Source organism: Perca flavescens, chromosome 1, assembly GCF_004354835.1.
Source record: "Perca flavescens isolate YP-PL-M2 chromosome 1, PFLA_1.0, whole genome shotgun sequence".
In the NCBI taxonomy this organism is placed as follows: domain Eukaryota; kingdom Metazoa; phylum Chordata; class Actinopteri; order Perciformes; family Percidae; genus Perca; species Perca flavescens.
In genome coordinates, this window is record NC_041331.1 from 39,659,867 (window position 1) to 39,675,022 (window position 15,156).

Here is a 15,156-nt window from a genome sequence, read left to right on the forward strand (position 1 = left end):
CCACTATGGGCTTACGAGAATGGAGACTCAGATTCTCTAATTACTCCAGCTTGAAGCAGTTCTTGTAAATGCTTACGGACAGCCTCCACGTCATGAGGATGTATGGGGCGGGCTCTGTGCTTGAATGGCGTCTCGTCTGAGAGTTTGATTTGGTGCTTAACCCGATCAGTTCTGCCGAAGTCAAGATCATGCTGTGCGAAAACTTCAGGCATGCTGTTCAGTTTCCAGGTGATACGCTCTTTCCATTCAGCAGGAACTGGAGAATCATTGAAGTTGAATGTGATGTCTGACTTCTGGAGAGAGTCTGATTTTGAGGTAAGTACACTATGCTCTTGTGAGAGAACTTTCCGAAAGGCATTGATCTCACCAATAACACATCTTTGGGGACAACAACAACATCATGGTCTGACTCGTTGGTAAGTATTACTGGGACTTTGCATGGCTTTGTAGTGGGCAAATCAACAAGGCAGGTTTTCACCAGCAGACCACCTGGCAACGAAGATAAGGAAGGGTGTTCCAGAACTACTGATTTCTCCGTAGTGAATCCACTGACTGCAACACAACCTTCCAAGACCACAGTCTGGCCAGCTGGGACCAACTGGGGGTCTTTGCCATGCATCTTCACCAACCCAAGGTTACCATGCTTACTCTGTTGCTGCCTGAGCTCAAGGACTTTGAGCACTGCCTTGTAGCCATGTGCTGCTGACTGCCGTGCCTCAGGAGCAGTTTCACAGTACATCTCATAAAGTACATCGAGCGTGTTGGTACCTATCAGCATGAGTGAGTCAGAAGCAGCATGAACATCTGGAACCACCAAGGCGAGTGTTGGTACCTCGATTTCCACTCCCACGAAGTCTTTGGGGAAGGTGACACTCAGCTCAATGTATCCAAGGTAAGGTACACACTGACCATTGGCTCCCTGAACTTCAAGTAAGTTGAACAGTGGTTTGAGTTCATGTCCAGAAAGGTGTTGCTGATAGAAGGACTGAGGGACCGTGGTAACTTGGGAGCCTGTGTCCAGTAAGGAGATTGTGGAGCTCCCCTCCACCTCCACTCGTGCTGTGCTCTTTGTACCTACTAAGCCTTTAGGTAGCTTGAAGGGACGACTTCTTGTATAAGACTGTTTTAGCATGACACGTTGCTTGGGTTCAGTGGGACATGGTTGACCAATATCAGTTCTTGTCTGTCCCTCGACAGGAACTGAACTCAGTTTAAAGGGAAAGTAGGGGTGTTCTGTGCTTCCCACAACTGCTGTTGTTGTCTCAGTTCTTTCCGTTTTGCTGCTACCAAAACAGGATTGGCATCAGACTCACAAGTGGCAACGACGTGCCCATCCTCCCCACAACGAAAGCAGTACCAAGGCTTTGGCTTGGAAGTTGCACCCTTGTGAGAAGTTAAGTTGGTTTCTGTGGTTGCATGGTCAGGTTTTTGTGTGTTCACCACTTTTGACGTTTCTCTCTTGGGAGGCACTGTACTTTTTCTTTTTCATGAGGGATGTTAGCTGACTTTTTAAGTCTGCAACTTGTTTCCTTAGCTCATTTATGCTGCTAGTGTCAGGCTCAGCTTGGGTCTCACCACAGTTACACACAGTTTGCACGTGGGACACAGCTTTCTGCTTCGTGGTGCCCAAGTGTTGTTTCATTCTCACGGCCTTGGCTTCCTGCCTATCTTCCTCAGTACGTAGAAGCATTAAGAGTTCAGCGAATGATGGGGGGTTCTGTTTTTTATGTTCTAGGCAGAGGTCTTTAAGCAGAACGTTGTCCCAACAGCCCCTGCAGAACTGTCGAAGTAGGTGACTGTCCACGTCCTGTGCTGGGACGCCTCCTCTGCGCACAGCTTTACACAGGGAAACTTTAAGACGCTGCAGGTAGGAAGACGGGTTTTCTCCAGAGTCCTGGAACGTGTTCATGAACCTTACAAACAGTTCCTCCCCATCTTCAACGGTGGCAAATGCAGAGTCTAACATTTGCAGATAAGCTGTAGGGGGTGCTTCAGGACCAAGATGTCTAACAACATCAGAAGCTGGGATGAGAAGGCTCTCAAGGATTTTCCTTGTTTTCTCAAGATCAGAAACGGAAAAATCTTTCATCATTAAATCTACATGAGACCGCCAAGCGTCGTAATCAACCTCACTGTATGGTCTAGGGATTTTCCCAGAGAAAGCTCTCAACCTCAGAGTGGAATGAGAGAGTGATGGATTGTCTTCGCTCCTTACAATGTGCTCCACCACTATTTTTTGCACCTCAAGTGGGTTGAGTTCACTGGGGCTCAGAGTCATGGGTGTCTTTGAGTTAAATGAGGGAGCAGTTTTCCTCTGATTAACATCCAAGAGATCAAGCTCGATGAGAGGGGAAACATCAACCAGCTGTTGTGATGGAACGTCATGCTGGCTGGTCTCTGCAGCCTGCTCAACTTCCTGTAGGTGTTGGAGGGAAGTAGGATCCTCACTGGATCCAGCACCCTCAATAGACTCCTCTATTTGGGACATTACCTCCTTCAAAACCTCCTCAAAATCCTTTCCACTGAGCTTGGCTATTTCTTTGAGCTTGTCAAGGTAAGTTTGTGTGACATTACTGCCTACTTGTTGTGTGTAGACACTTGCAAGGGCTCGAACATAGTAGGTGATATCAGGACTGTCTGGGAATGGATGAGTGTAAGGCAAAAGAGGTTCTAATGCTTGTACAGCAGTGCCGTGGTTATACTCTACTATCATGTTTGTATGAAACCCTGTAGTTGGGTCATCTATCTTTACAGTCCTACTGATTGAACCATATTTTTTCAAAAAGTCAAAAATGTTTTCATCTTTCTCGGATCCTGTCAACCCACTCACTAGAACTGCATTTGGGACCTTGATGCTCAATTTATCAATAATATCCATTTTCTAGTAGTGTGTGGAATTATCATGTAGTAAACAAAAGCAGTTAGTTCCAGGTAATTGTTTGGCAATGAACTAGGCTCCTGGCTGGCTCGCCAAATTTTATGTAACCGTTTAGGGGTGGGGAGCAGAAATGGATTACTCTATAAAATGATTAATTATGGCCAGTGGGATCAGAAGTTCTATGTTCGACTACGGAGCCCAGGATTAACCAAACAATACGCCAGGAATGATTCAAACACAGTTATGCTTTCTTTGAGAAACAAAATCGCTTCCCTTTTATTACACGTGTGGGAAGGATAGCAAAACATATAAAAATTAAACACTTTAAAATTACACAAATCTTACCGGTAAGTAGAAAAATAAAAATTTAAACAAAACTCACAGCTGTGATTTAAAGTTCGAATTTCCCCCCCGTTCTCAGTCACTTCAATTCTGTTTCAGTTTCAGTTCAGTTTGGTCCACTGTGGAAGTGGAGAGAGTTTGTCCCACCGCACAGTTGGTGGTGGGTGCGTGTGTGTGTAATGAAGTGTTGAAATCTGCAGGCGCCGTATCTCTAGTTCTCCTCTGGGCTGTGGCTCGCCATCAATGTCTCGATCCAGGCTCCAACATCCAGGTAGATCAAAGGTTCAAAGGGTCCAATAAAAAAAAACCTGACCTACAGTAAGTAAGGTCAGAACAATCATTTAGCTTTTTTTTCTTTTAGCTTTCAATCATGAACTAGAATATAATTCATGTTAAATCATCATATTAAACTGAACATTGTAATACGATATCACAATATTGGTAAACTATTCTCAAAATATATTTCGAGATAATGATTGAAAAACTCTTCAATATAATATCAAAATACTGCTTCCACATAATAGAACACAAAATAACAGATACTAGTAAGCAGACACTTTGTGTACCCTTGGCTATGTGAAGGCATGTTTAAACACATCTCAAATAAAATGTAGCACATAAGGATAATTTAAATATTAATGTGCCCAAAATACACAGATAAAAGTGCTAAATCAACACATTCCACAGTTAAGTGTGTAACAATTATCTAAACCATATTACACAGCACTGGATTAAGTCTGCAGCTTTAACATACCAAGCTAATGGTTTTAGCGTTAGTGAATGGCGTCTGCCATTTTGCTAGTTAGCATCTCAGCTAGCGCTCCAGGTGCACTAGTGTTAGCGGCCAGCGCTATCGTTAGCGGTTAGCATGGTAAAAACGATCGCTCACCGATGCGTTTTCTTCGTGAGTGACACGTCAGTTCTCTCCGGCTGCACTCTCACAGGTCCAGGGCTCCACACTGGATTGTTTTTAAGAGTTTTTATTCTGAGTTTTAACAACTTCTATTGGAATGTCTTGACGAGGTAGGTATAGTTCGACGTGGGGTTTGCTCTCTATTCTTCCAACAGCTCAAGGGGAAGTGAACTCTGCTCCGTGCAGGTCAACAGTCCGAGCTTCTTCCTGATTGGCTGACAGCACATCCCCAACCCACCTCCTTCAAAATAAACTTCCTATTTATTTTCTCTCTCAGTTGAATTGCTTTTTAGACAAATATGTTTTTAATCTTTAACATTAATAACATACTTAATGAATTGACTTTTTAATATAAACTTAGCTCTTAATATAGATTTTTAACCTTGGTTACACCCTCCCCTCTTGAATTCATGCACGCCTCTGTGCATGGGAGCGGCTGTTTAGTAACAGGTCTGGAGGATGAGTTCAGGTTTGCTTTTGAATCCTCAACTTCCAACAAAGCATCAGTAAGAGCCGTACTGAGGCCTTGAAACAGAGACTGGACAATGGATATAAGTGGGCTTCCAAGATGTGAATACTGCAGTCGTTCAGGTCTTTCTCGGTTTCTGGTTGATCGCCTTACAGTGCTACTTTGTCCATCAGTGTCAATACTTTCAGATGGCACTGTATCACTGGTAACTTGTGCACCATCATTCATCTCTCTCCCTTTTCTTTCAACAGGGACATCCTTTTCAGGAGTTTGTATAGTTTTCTCAGTAAGGAGGTCATCTCCAGCAGATCCAGGGATACTGAAAGGTAGGTATACACTTCTTGATTCTTTAGCCCTTGTTTCTTTTTCAGGTGTTGTACGAGAAGTAGCAGGCGAACATCCACTCCCGGCAGCAGCTGGCAGAGCATCAGGTAGGTCTCCTGCATCCGAGCTACACGAGTCGCCAGATGGATTAACGGGTAAGCGATCTTCACCCACTGGAGCATCGACAGGTTTGGATATGTTTCTTCCCTCATTCTCTGAGAAGGTGGACTCAGGATTGATGTTTGATATGGGAATTTCATAGACAGTTGTAAATCTTCCAATTTCTTTGTCTGGCTGTTCTCTGAACCACTCGTATGGAATGTCATCCTCGGAGTCACACTGGTCATTGACATCATCAGACTGTTCAACTGACTTGCGTGTTCGTGGCCTGCGTACTTTTGGCAATTCTGGCTTTTCAACATTCAGTGGGAGAGAACCACAGGGAAGTAGGAGGTCTCTGTGAAGAGTCCGCAAAGGGCCTTCCTTGCTCTCTGGTCTGAGGATGTAGACTGGAAGATCCCCAGCTTGCTTCACCACCACATAAACATCCGACTCCCACTTGTCAGCAAGCTTATGTTTGCCGCGCAGACGGACAGCTCTCACCAACACTCTGTCGCCAGCCTCTAACTTGGAGGCATTGACGTGCTTGTCGAATCTTGCCTGGTTCTTTGCTGCTATCTTTGTGGCGTTTTGGGTGGCTATCTTGTAGCTCTCTTCCAGATGAGACTTGAGCTTTTGTACATACTGTGAGTGAGACTTGTACTCACCATCCCTCAAGGGTAACCCAAGTGCCAGATCGATGGGCAGCCTCGGTTGGCGACCAAACATGAATTCATAAGGTGTGAACCCTGTTACATCATTCTTTGTACAGTTGTACGCATGTACTAAGGGTTTCACGAAGTTTCGCCACTGTGATTTGTCTTTATTGTCAAGTGTTCCCAGCATGTTCAGCAATGTTCTATTGAAACGTTCGACTGGATTCCCTCTGGGGATGATAGGGGTCGTAAGGATTTTGTGGATTCCAGCAATTTTGCATAGCTCTTTGATTGTCCGTGACTCAAAGTCAGGTCCTTGGTCACTGTGCAAGCGCTCAGGGATTCCATAATGGACCATGAAGTTGTCCCAAAGGCACCTGGCGACGGTCTGAGCTTTCTGATTTGGCGTCGGGATGGCAACTGCATACTTTGTAAAATGATCGGTGATAACCAAGATGTCTTTTGCACCACTTCTGTCAGGCTCTAAAGACAAGAAGTCCATACAAACAAGTTCCAGAGGCCTGGTGGACTTTATGTTTACCAACGGTGCTGCCTTTTCTGGCTGTGCTTTTCTGCGGATGCACCGATCACAGGTCTTAACTTTTCTTTCCACATCAGCTGCCATCTTTGGCCAGAAGAATCTGGTCCGTACCAAATCCAGGGTTCGTTCGATGCCTAGGTGGCCCATATCATTGTGAAGGCTCTGCAGAACTACAGTCCGGAGCTCCTCAGGTAAGACAAGTTGATATGTGACTCTGCCATTGTCTTGACGTTTCCTGTACAGCACTTCGTCATGCATTTCAAGACGATTCCACTCCCTTAGAAGGAAAGGGATATCAGAGAGTTCTTTTCTCACTGTTGGAGGTACTTTTTCTCCACTCTCCATTTGAACTATTACCTCCCGGAGACAGGGGTCAGCTCGCTGTTTGTCTCCAATCTCTCTCTCGGACAGATGGGGAAAACCAGGTAAATCACCATGCTGCTGTTCGTTCACAAAGCTGTCCGGTAAGGCCTCAGGAGAGATTGCCAGAGATTGCACCAGCGTCATGCCTCCATCTCTGTCTCCACATTCATCAGATACACCACAAACAAGATGCCTCTCACAGATGGCGTGCACAATGTCTTGGCTCACAACACTCCCAAGGTCGGCCAAATGGGTTTGTGTGAACTGACTGATGTGCGCTCCTGTTCTTTCTGGGACTTTAGGTCATTTGAAAGCTCTCCGTGTGGTCTTCTAGAAAGACCATCTGCATCAGAGTTCAGTTTGCGGGTCTATATTGGAGCTTGAAAGTAAAGGCGGACAGGGCTGCTAGCCATCTGTAACTGGTGGCGTCCAGTTTGGCACTTGTGAGAACGTATATGTCAAGGGGTTACGGTCTGTCACGACAATGAACTGGTTTCCGTACAGGTAATCATTAAATTTTTCAACAACAGCCCACTTTAAAGCTAGAAATTCTAACTTGTGGGCAGGGTAACGTGATTCACTGCGTGATAGCCCTCTGCTGGCGTATGCAATCACCCGCATGTGACCGCCCTGCTCCTGATATAGGACTGCCCCAAGGCCCAGGGTACTGGCGTCGGTGTGAAGGACGTAAGGCAATTCGGGATCAGCAAACCCAAGAACAGGAGCTGTGGTGAGCTTTTCAATGATTGTGTTGAATGCCAGCTCACATCTGTCAGTCCAGCGATCACCAAAGGGCCTCTTTGGATCATGGTATTGGTTAGTCTGGGTCTTGTTTTTGATGTTCTTGTGCAGTGGGGGATAGCCAGATGTCAAGTCGGTGAGGGGTTTGACGATGGCGGAATAGTCTTTTATGAATCGTCTGTAATAGCCTGAAAATCCGAGGAAAGACGTTTGAAAGAACTTGCATTTCTCCGGGGAGAGCTTAAGGCCAAATTCTCTGAGACGGTTCAGGACTTTCATCAGCCTCACCTCATGTTCTTCCAAAGTCTTTGAAAAAACAATGATGTCATCAAGAAATACAAGAACCTCCTTCAAATTCATATCTCCACACATCTCTCCATCAACCGCTGGAACGTACTCGGAGCATTTGTGACTCCTTGAGGCATCCGGTTAAATTCCCAAAATCCCATGGGACAGACGAAGGCGGTTTTGGGTTTGTCTTTTTCCTCAACCTGGATCTGATAATAGCCGGACTTTAGGTCAAGGACGGAAAACCACTTTGACCCAGTGAGTGAGGAGAACGCCTCTTCCATGTTTGGGAGGGCGTAAGCATCTTTCACAGTCTGGAGATTGAGTTTCCTATAATCAATACAGAGACGGACCTCTCCGTTCTTCTTCCTCACTACCACTATGGGCTTACGAGAATGGAGACTCAGATTCTCTAATTACTCCAGCTTGAAGCAGTTCTTGTAAATGCTTACGGACAGCCTCCACGTCATGAGGATGTATGGGGCGGGCTCTGTGCTTGAATGGCGTCTCGTCTGAGAGTTTGATTTGGTGCTTAACCCGATCAGTTCTGCCGAAGTCAAGATCATGCTGTGCGAAAACTTCAGGCATGCTGTTCAGTTTCCAGGTGATACGCTCTTTCCATTCAGCAGGAACTGGAGAATCATTGAAGTTGAATGTGATGTCTGACTTCTGGAGAGAGTCTGATTTTGAGGTAAGTACACTATGCTCTTGTGAGAGAACTTTCCGAAAGGCATTGATCTCACCAATAACACATCTTTGGGGACAACAACATCATGGTCTGACTCGTTGGTAAGTATTACTGGGACTTTGCATGGCTTTGTAGTGGGCAAATCAACAAGGCAGGTTTTCACCAGCAGACCACCTGGCAACGAAGATAAGGAAGGGTGTTCCAGAACTACTGATTTCTCCGTAGTGAATCCACTGACTGCAACACAACCTTCCAAGACCACAGTCTGGCCAGCTGGGACCAACTGGGGGTCTTTGCCATGCATCTTCACCAACCCAAGGTTACCATGCTTACTCTGTTGCTGCCTGAGCTCAAGGACTTTGAGCACTGCCTTGTAGCCATGTGCTGCTGACTGCCGTGCCTCAGGAGCAGTTTCACAGTACATCTCATAAAGTACATCGAGCGTGTTGGTACCTATCAGCATGAGTGAGTCAGAAGCAGCATGAACATCTGGAACCACCAAGGCGAGTGTTGGTACCTCGATTTCCACTCCCACGAAGTCTTTGGGGAAGGTGACACTCAGCTCAATGTATCCAAGGTAAGGTACACACTGACCATTGGCTCCCTGAACTTCAAGTAAGTTGAACAGTGGTTTGAGTTCATGTCCAGAAAGGTGTTGCTGATAGAAGGACTGAGGGACCGTGGTAACTTGGGGAGCCTGTGTCCAGTAAGGAGATTGTGGAGCTCCCTCCACCTCCACTCGTGCTGTGCTCTTTGTACCTACTAAGCCTTTAGGTAGCTTGAAGGACGACTTCTTGTATAAGACTGTTTTAGCATGACACGTTGCTTGGGTTCAGTGGGACATGGTTGACCAATATCAGTTCTTGTCTGTCCCTCGACAGGAACTGAACTCAGTTTAAAGGGAAAGTAGGGGTGTTCTGTGCTTCCCACAACTGCTGTTGTTGTCTCAGTTCTTTCCGTTTTGCTGCTACCAAAACAGGATTGGCATCAGACTCACAAGTGGCAACGACGTGCCCATCCTCCCCACAACGAAAGCAGTACCAAGGCTTTGGCTTGGAAGTTGCACCCTTGTGAGAAGTTAAGTTGGTTTCTGTGGTTGCATGGTCAGGTTTTTGTGTGTTCACCACTTTTGACGTTTCTCTCTTGGGAGGCACTGTACTTTTCTTTTTCATGAGGGATGTTAGCTGACTTTTTAAGTCTGCAACTTGTTTCCTTAGCTGATTTATGCTGCTAGTGTCAGGCTCAGCTTGGGTCTCACCACAGTTACACACAGTTTGCACGTGGGACACAGCTTTCTGCTTCGTGGTGCCCAAGTGTTGTTTCATTCTCACGGCCTTGGCTTCCTGCCTATCTTCCTCAGTACGTAGAAGCATTAAGAGTTAAGCGAATGATGGGGGGTTCTGTTTTTTATGTTCTAGGCAGAGGTCTTTAAGCAGAACGTTGTCCCAACAGCCCCTGCAGAACTGTCGAAGTAGGTGACTGTCCACGTCCTGTGCTGGGACGCCTCCTCTGCGCACAGCTTTACACAGGGAAACTTTAAGACGCTGCAGGTAGGAAGACGGGTTTTCTCCAGAGTCCTGGAACGTGTTCATGAACCTTACAAACAGTTCCTCCCCATCTTCAACGGTGGCAAATGCAGAGTCTAACATTTGCAGATAAGCTGTAGGGGGTGCTTCAGGACCAAGATGTCTACAACAACATCAGAAGCTGGGATGAGAAGGCTCTCAAGGATTTTCCTTGTTTTCTCAAGATCAGAAACGGAAAAATCTTTCATCATTAAATCTACATGAGACCGCCAAGCGTCGTAATCAACCTCACTGTATGGTCTAGGGATTTTCCCAGAGAAAGCTCTCAACCTCAGAGTGGAATGAGAGAGTGATGGATTGTCTTCGCTCCTTACAATGTGCTCCACCACTATTTTTTGCACCTCAAGTGGGTTGAGTTCACTGGGGCTCAGAGTCATGGGTGTCTTTGAGTTAAATGAGGGAGCAGTTTTCCTCTGATTAACATCCAAGAGATCAAGCTCGATGAGAGGGGAAACATCAACCAGCTGTTGTGATGGAACGTCATGCTGGCTGGTCTCTGCAGCCTGCTCAACTTCCTGTAGGTGTTGGAGGGAAGTAGGATCCTCACTGGATCCAGCACCCTCAATAGACTCCTCTATTTGGGACATTACCTCCTTCAAAACCTCCTCAAAATCCTTTCCACTGAGCTTGGCTATTTCTTTGAGCTTGTCAAGGTAAGTTTGTGTGACATTACTGCCTACTTGTTGTGTGTAGACACTTGCAAGGGCTCGAACATAGTAGGTGATATCAGGACTGTCTGGGAATGGATGAGTGTAAGGCAAAAGAGGTTCTAATGCTTGTACAGCAGTGCCGTGGTTATACTCTACTATCATGTTTGTATGAAACCCTGTAGTTGGGTCATCTATCTTTACAGTCCTACTGATTGAACCATATTTTTTCAAAAAGTCAAAAATGTTTTCATCTTTCTCGGATCCTGTCAACCCACTCACTAGAACTGCATTTGGGACCTTGATGCTCAATTTATCAATAATATCCATTTTCTAGTAGTGTGTGGAATTATCATGTAGTAAACAAAAGCAGTTAGTTCCAGGTAATTGTTTGGCAATGAACTAGGCTCCTGGCTGGCTCGCCAAATTTTATGTAACCGTTTAGGGGTGGGGAGCAGAAATGGATTACTCTATAAAATGATTAATTATGGCCAGTGGGATCAGAAGTTCTATGTTCGACTCACGGAGCCCAGGATTAACCAAACAATACGCCAGGAATGATTCAAACACAGTTATGCTTTCTTTGAGAAACAAAATCGCTTCCCTTTTATTACACGTGTGGGAAGGATAGCAAAACATATAAAAATTAAACACTTTAAAATTACACAAATCTTACCCGGGTAAGTAGAAAAATAAAAAATTTAAACAAAACTCACAGCTGTGATTTAAAAGTTGAATTTCCCCCCGTTCTCAGTCACTTCAATTCTGTTTCAGTTTCAGTTCAGTTTGGTCCACTGTGGAAGTGGAGAGAGTTTGTCCTACCGCACAGTTGGTGGTGGGTGCGTGTGTGTGTAATGAAGTGTTGAAATCTGCAGGCGCCGTATCTCTAGTTCTCCTCTGGGCTGTGGCTCGCCATCAATGTCTCGATCCAGGCTCCAACATCCAGGTAGATCAAAGGTTCAAAGGGTCCAACAAAAAAACCTGACCTACAGTAAGTAAGGTCAGAACAATCATTTAGCTTTTTTCTTTTAGCTTTCAATCATGAACTAGAATATAATTCATGTTAAATCATCATATTAAACTGAACATTGTAATACGATATCACAATATTGGTAAACTATTCTCAAAATATATTTCGAGATAATGATTGAAAAACTCTTCAATATAATATCAAAATACTGCTTCCACATAATAGAACACAAAATAACAGATACTAGTAAGCAGACACTTTGTGTACCCTTGGCTATGTGAAGGCATGTTTAAACACATCTCAAATAAAATGTAGCACATAAGGATAATTTAAATATTAATGTGCCCAAAATACACAGATAAAAGTGCTAAATCAACACATTCCACAGTTAAGTGTGTAACAATTATCTAAACCATATTACACAGCACTGGATTAAGTCTGCAGCTTTAACATACCAAGCTAATGGTTTTAGCGTTAGTGAATGGCGTCTGCCATTTTTTGCTAGTTAGCATCTCAGCTAGCGCTCCAGGTGCACTAGTGTTAGCGGCTAGCGCTATCGTTAGCGGTTAGCATGGTAAAACGATCGCTCACCGATGCGTTTTCTTCGTGAGTGACACGTCAGTTCTCTCCGGCTGCACTCTCACAGGTCCAGGGCTCCACACTGGATTGTTTTTAAGAGTTTTTATTCTGAGTTTTAACAACTTCTATTGGAATGTCTTGACGAGGTAGGTATAGTTCGACGTGGGGTTTGCTCTCTATTCTTCCAACAGCTCAAGGGGAAGTGAACTCTGCTCCGTGCAGGTCAACAGTCCGAGCTTCTTCCTGATTGGCTGACAGCACATCCCCAACCCACCTCCTTCAAAATAAACTTCCTATTTATTTTCTCTCTCAGTTGAATTGCTTTTTAGACAAATATGTTTTTAATCTTTAACATTAATAACATACTTAATGAATTGACTTTTTAATATAAACTTAGCTCTTAATATAGATTTTTAACCTTGGTTACACATGCCTATAGGTAGCAGTATACAGCACTATGTTTAACTCCTAATAAGACTGTAGAGACATGCCTATAGGTAGCAGTATACAGCACTATGTTTAACTCCTAATAAGACTGTAGAGACATGTGTATAGGTAGCAGTATACAGCACTATGTTTAACTCCTAATAAGACTGTAGAGACATGTCTATAGGTAGCAGTATACAGCACTATGTTTAACTCCTAATAAGACTGTAGAGACATGTCTATAGGTAGCAGTATACAGCACTATGTTTAACTCCTAATAAGACTGTAGAGACATGCCTATAGGTAGCAGTATACAGCACTATGTTTAACTCCTAATAAGACTGTAGAGACATGTCTATAGGTAGCAGTATACAGCACTATGTTTAACTCCTAATAAGACTGTAGAGACATGCCTATAGGTAGCAGTATACAGCACTATGTTTAACTCCTAATAAGACTGTAGAGACATGTGTATAGGTAGCAGTATACAGCACTATGTTTAACTCCTAATAAGACTGTAGAGACATGTCTATAGGTAGCAGTATACAGCACTATGTTTAACTCCTAATAAGACTGTAGAGACATGTCTATAGGTAGCAGTATACAGCACTATGTTTAACTCCTAATAAGACTGTAGAGACATGTCTATAGGTAGCAGTATACAGCACTATGTTTAACTCCTAATAAGACTGTAGAGACACGTCTATAGGTAGCAGTATACAGCACTATGTGTACGACTTCTTCATTTGGTTACAACAAAGACAAAAGTGCTTAAAATTGTAGAAAACCACAATGTTTACTACGTGTGATGCACGACGTAGCCATCTTTGAAAGTGAACTCGGGGTCCTCTGAGTTCAGACGACTTGACGAGTCGTATATATGACCTCAGTGGCGTTCTTTTTGCAACTTCCGGTTCGTAACGCCGGAAAACAACTCTTAAATCAACTTCGGTGGACAAAAAGAACGGACCATAACCCTGCACACTGATTGCTAATTGAAGATTTGTGTGAAGGAGTGTCAAACAGGTGCTTCAGTGATTAAATACTGATGTAGGTAGTTTGTAATACTTAGGAACCGATGGTTTCTGTTTGGTTACCATAGCTAAAACAACTGAGTTTGGACTGCTTGAATGACATCCATGTTAACTGTTCTGCAAAAGGGTGGGGGAAATGTGTCAATCCAATGAGAAAGGGTTAACACGTTTGCAAGAGGTGTTTTCTGCTCTGCTGAGACAGTGATGATGAAAACCGAGTGAATCCCAGTTTGTTTAAGCAGGTCAAAGCAATCAAGAAAAACTGTAAATAACGAAATGACAAAAAAAAGTTTTAACGCTGCAGCGGACTGAAAAGATGCTTCTCCCTTGTGGGTTCACATTTTACCGTCCCAAACATTTCTCAGTTTCACAAATATATTATCTTGAAGTTGTGGGCGGTTCCTTATAAATAAAAACTCTCTCTATTGGTCCGTCGTCGCCCAAAAGAAGGCGTTATTTCCAAATCCATGTGTTTTAAGGGTTATTTCTGGTGACAAGATCCTACCATGTCAATTCTTTTCAAGCTACAGGAATAACATTATTTGTTCTAGTCTGCAAAGGTTTCTTCCTGCCGTGTGACAAAGAGCCTTCTCCTGTATGCTAAGTGACAGACATGATCTAATTAACACAATACGCTGCAGAGTACATTGTGAAAACGTAACTTCTCCACCGAACATTTCACCTGGTGGAAGACGTTCTAGGCAGAAAAATTATAAATTTGATGAAAAATATATTTGAGAAAGCACCAGTGATGGAATATGTAATTGAATAAGCTACATGTACTCAAGTACTCTAGGCCTATTTGAGTAAACGTTTGAGGTACTTGTACTTCACTTGAGTCTTTTCTTTTCATGCCACCTTCTACTGCTAATCTACAACATTTATCTGACACCTTTAGCTACTTTACAAATTAAGATTTTTGCACACAAAACACATGATGATGCCCAGTGGCATTAATCTCTGTGGTAATGAAATGCTTTGAACGGCTGGTCAAGGATTACATCTTTTAGCTGTTTTAACATTTATTCAAACCACACTCCTCTCTGTAATTACATTTACATAGCCAATCCATAATAGCATTTGTCCATGTCGATTATACTCTCACTAGTCACAATGGGATTTAAAGATATCCACAATAACATTCCTCCCCTCATGCTGTTACCTTGTTGAGGTGGGGAGGCTTGTGTGGCCCTAGGATTCTGGAGGCTATACCGGCAGGGGGTTTAACCCCTCCGGCAGGTTCGGGCAGTTTCCAGAGGAGAGGCATGACGAAAAACAGCACACTGGGCCTCCAGGTTGGGGGTTGGGCGTGGGGCTAACAACCCCACCCCCGAAAAAAAAACAAGATGTTACAGTAACGACGACAAGGGAACAAAGAGAGAACTTTGACCTGGGAGAGAATGGCTCTTCAACTCAAAGACCTATGACGTTGAGTGGTGAAAGCCAGGAGCTCCTGGAAGCCGACCGACAACCCTTCTTTCAACCAGGAAGAACATTACATTACGTTATTCCTATCTACAATAAACATTCTGGATATCTGACATATAATTCTTACAGGAAGAACTTCAATTTCACAGAGGCTATCTACAATCCATTTGTCACTAGGGTTACT

General features: G+C 43.9%; 1 protein-coding gene across 1 annotated transcript; it reads right to left on the reverse strand.

Annotated features, from left to right (window-relative positions):
• Positions 1 to 3,371: 3,371 nt before the first annotated feature.
• LOC114549922 (uncharacterized) lies at positions 3,372 to 5,903 on the reverse strand. Its single transcript, XM_028570307.1, has 2 exons — positions 4,110 to 5,903; positions 3,372 to 3,533 (listed from the first exon to the last, which is right to left on the reverse strand). Exon 1 carries the CDS (start codon positions 5,869 to 5,871, stop codon positions 4,498 to 4,500), a length of 1,374 nt encoding a protein of 457 aa, XP_028426108.1. The 5' UTR covers positions 5,872 to 5,903; the 3' UTR covers positions 3,372 to 3,533; positions 4,110 to 4,497.
• Positions 5,904 to 15,156: the final 9,253 nt, after the last annotated feature.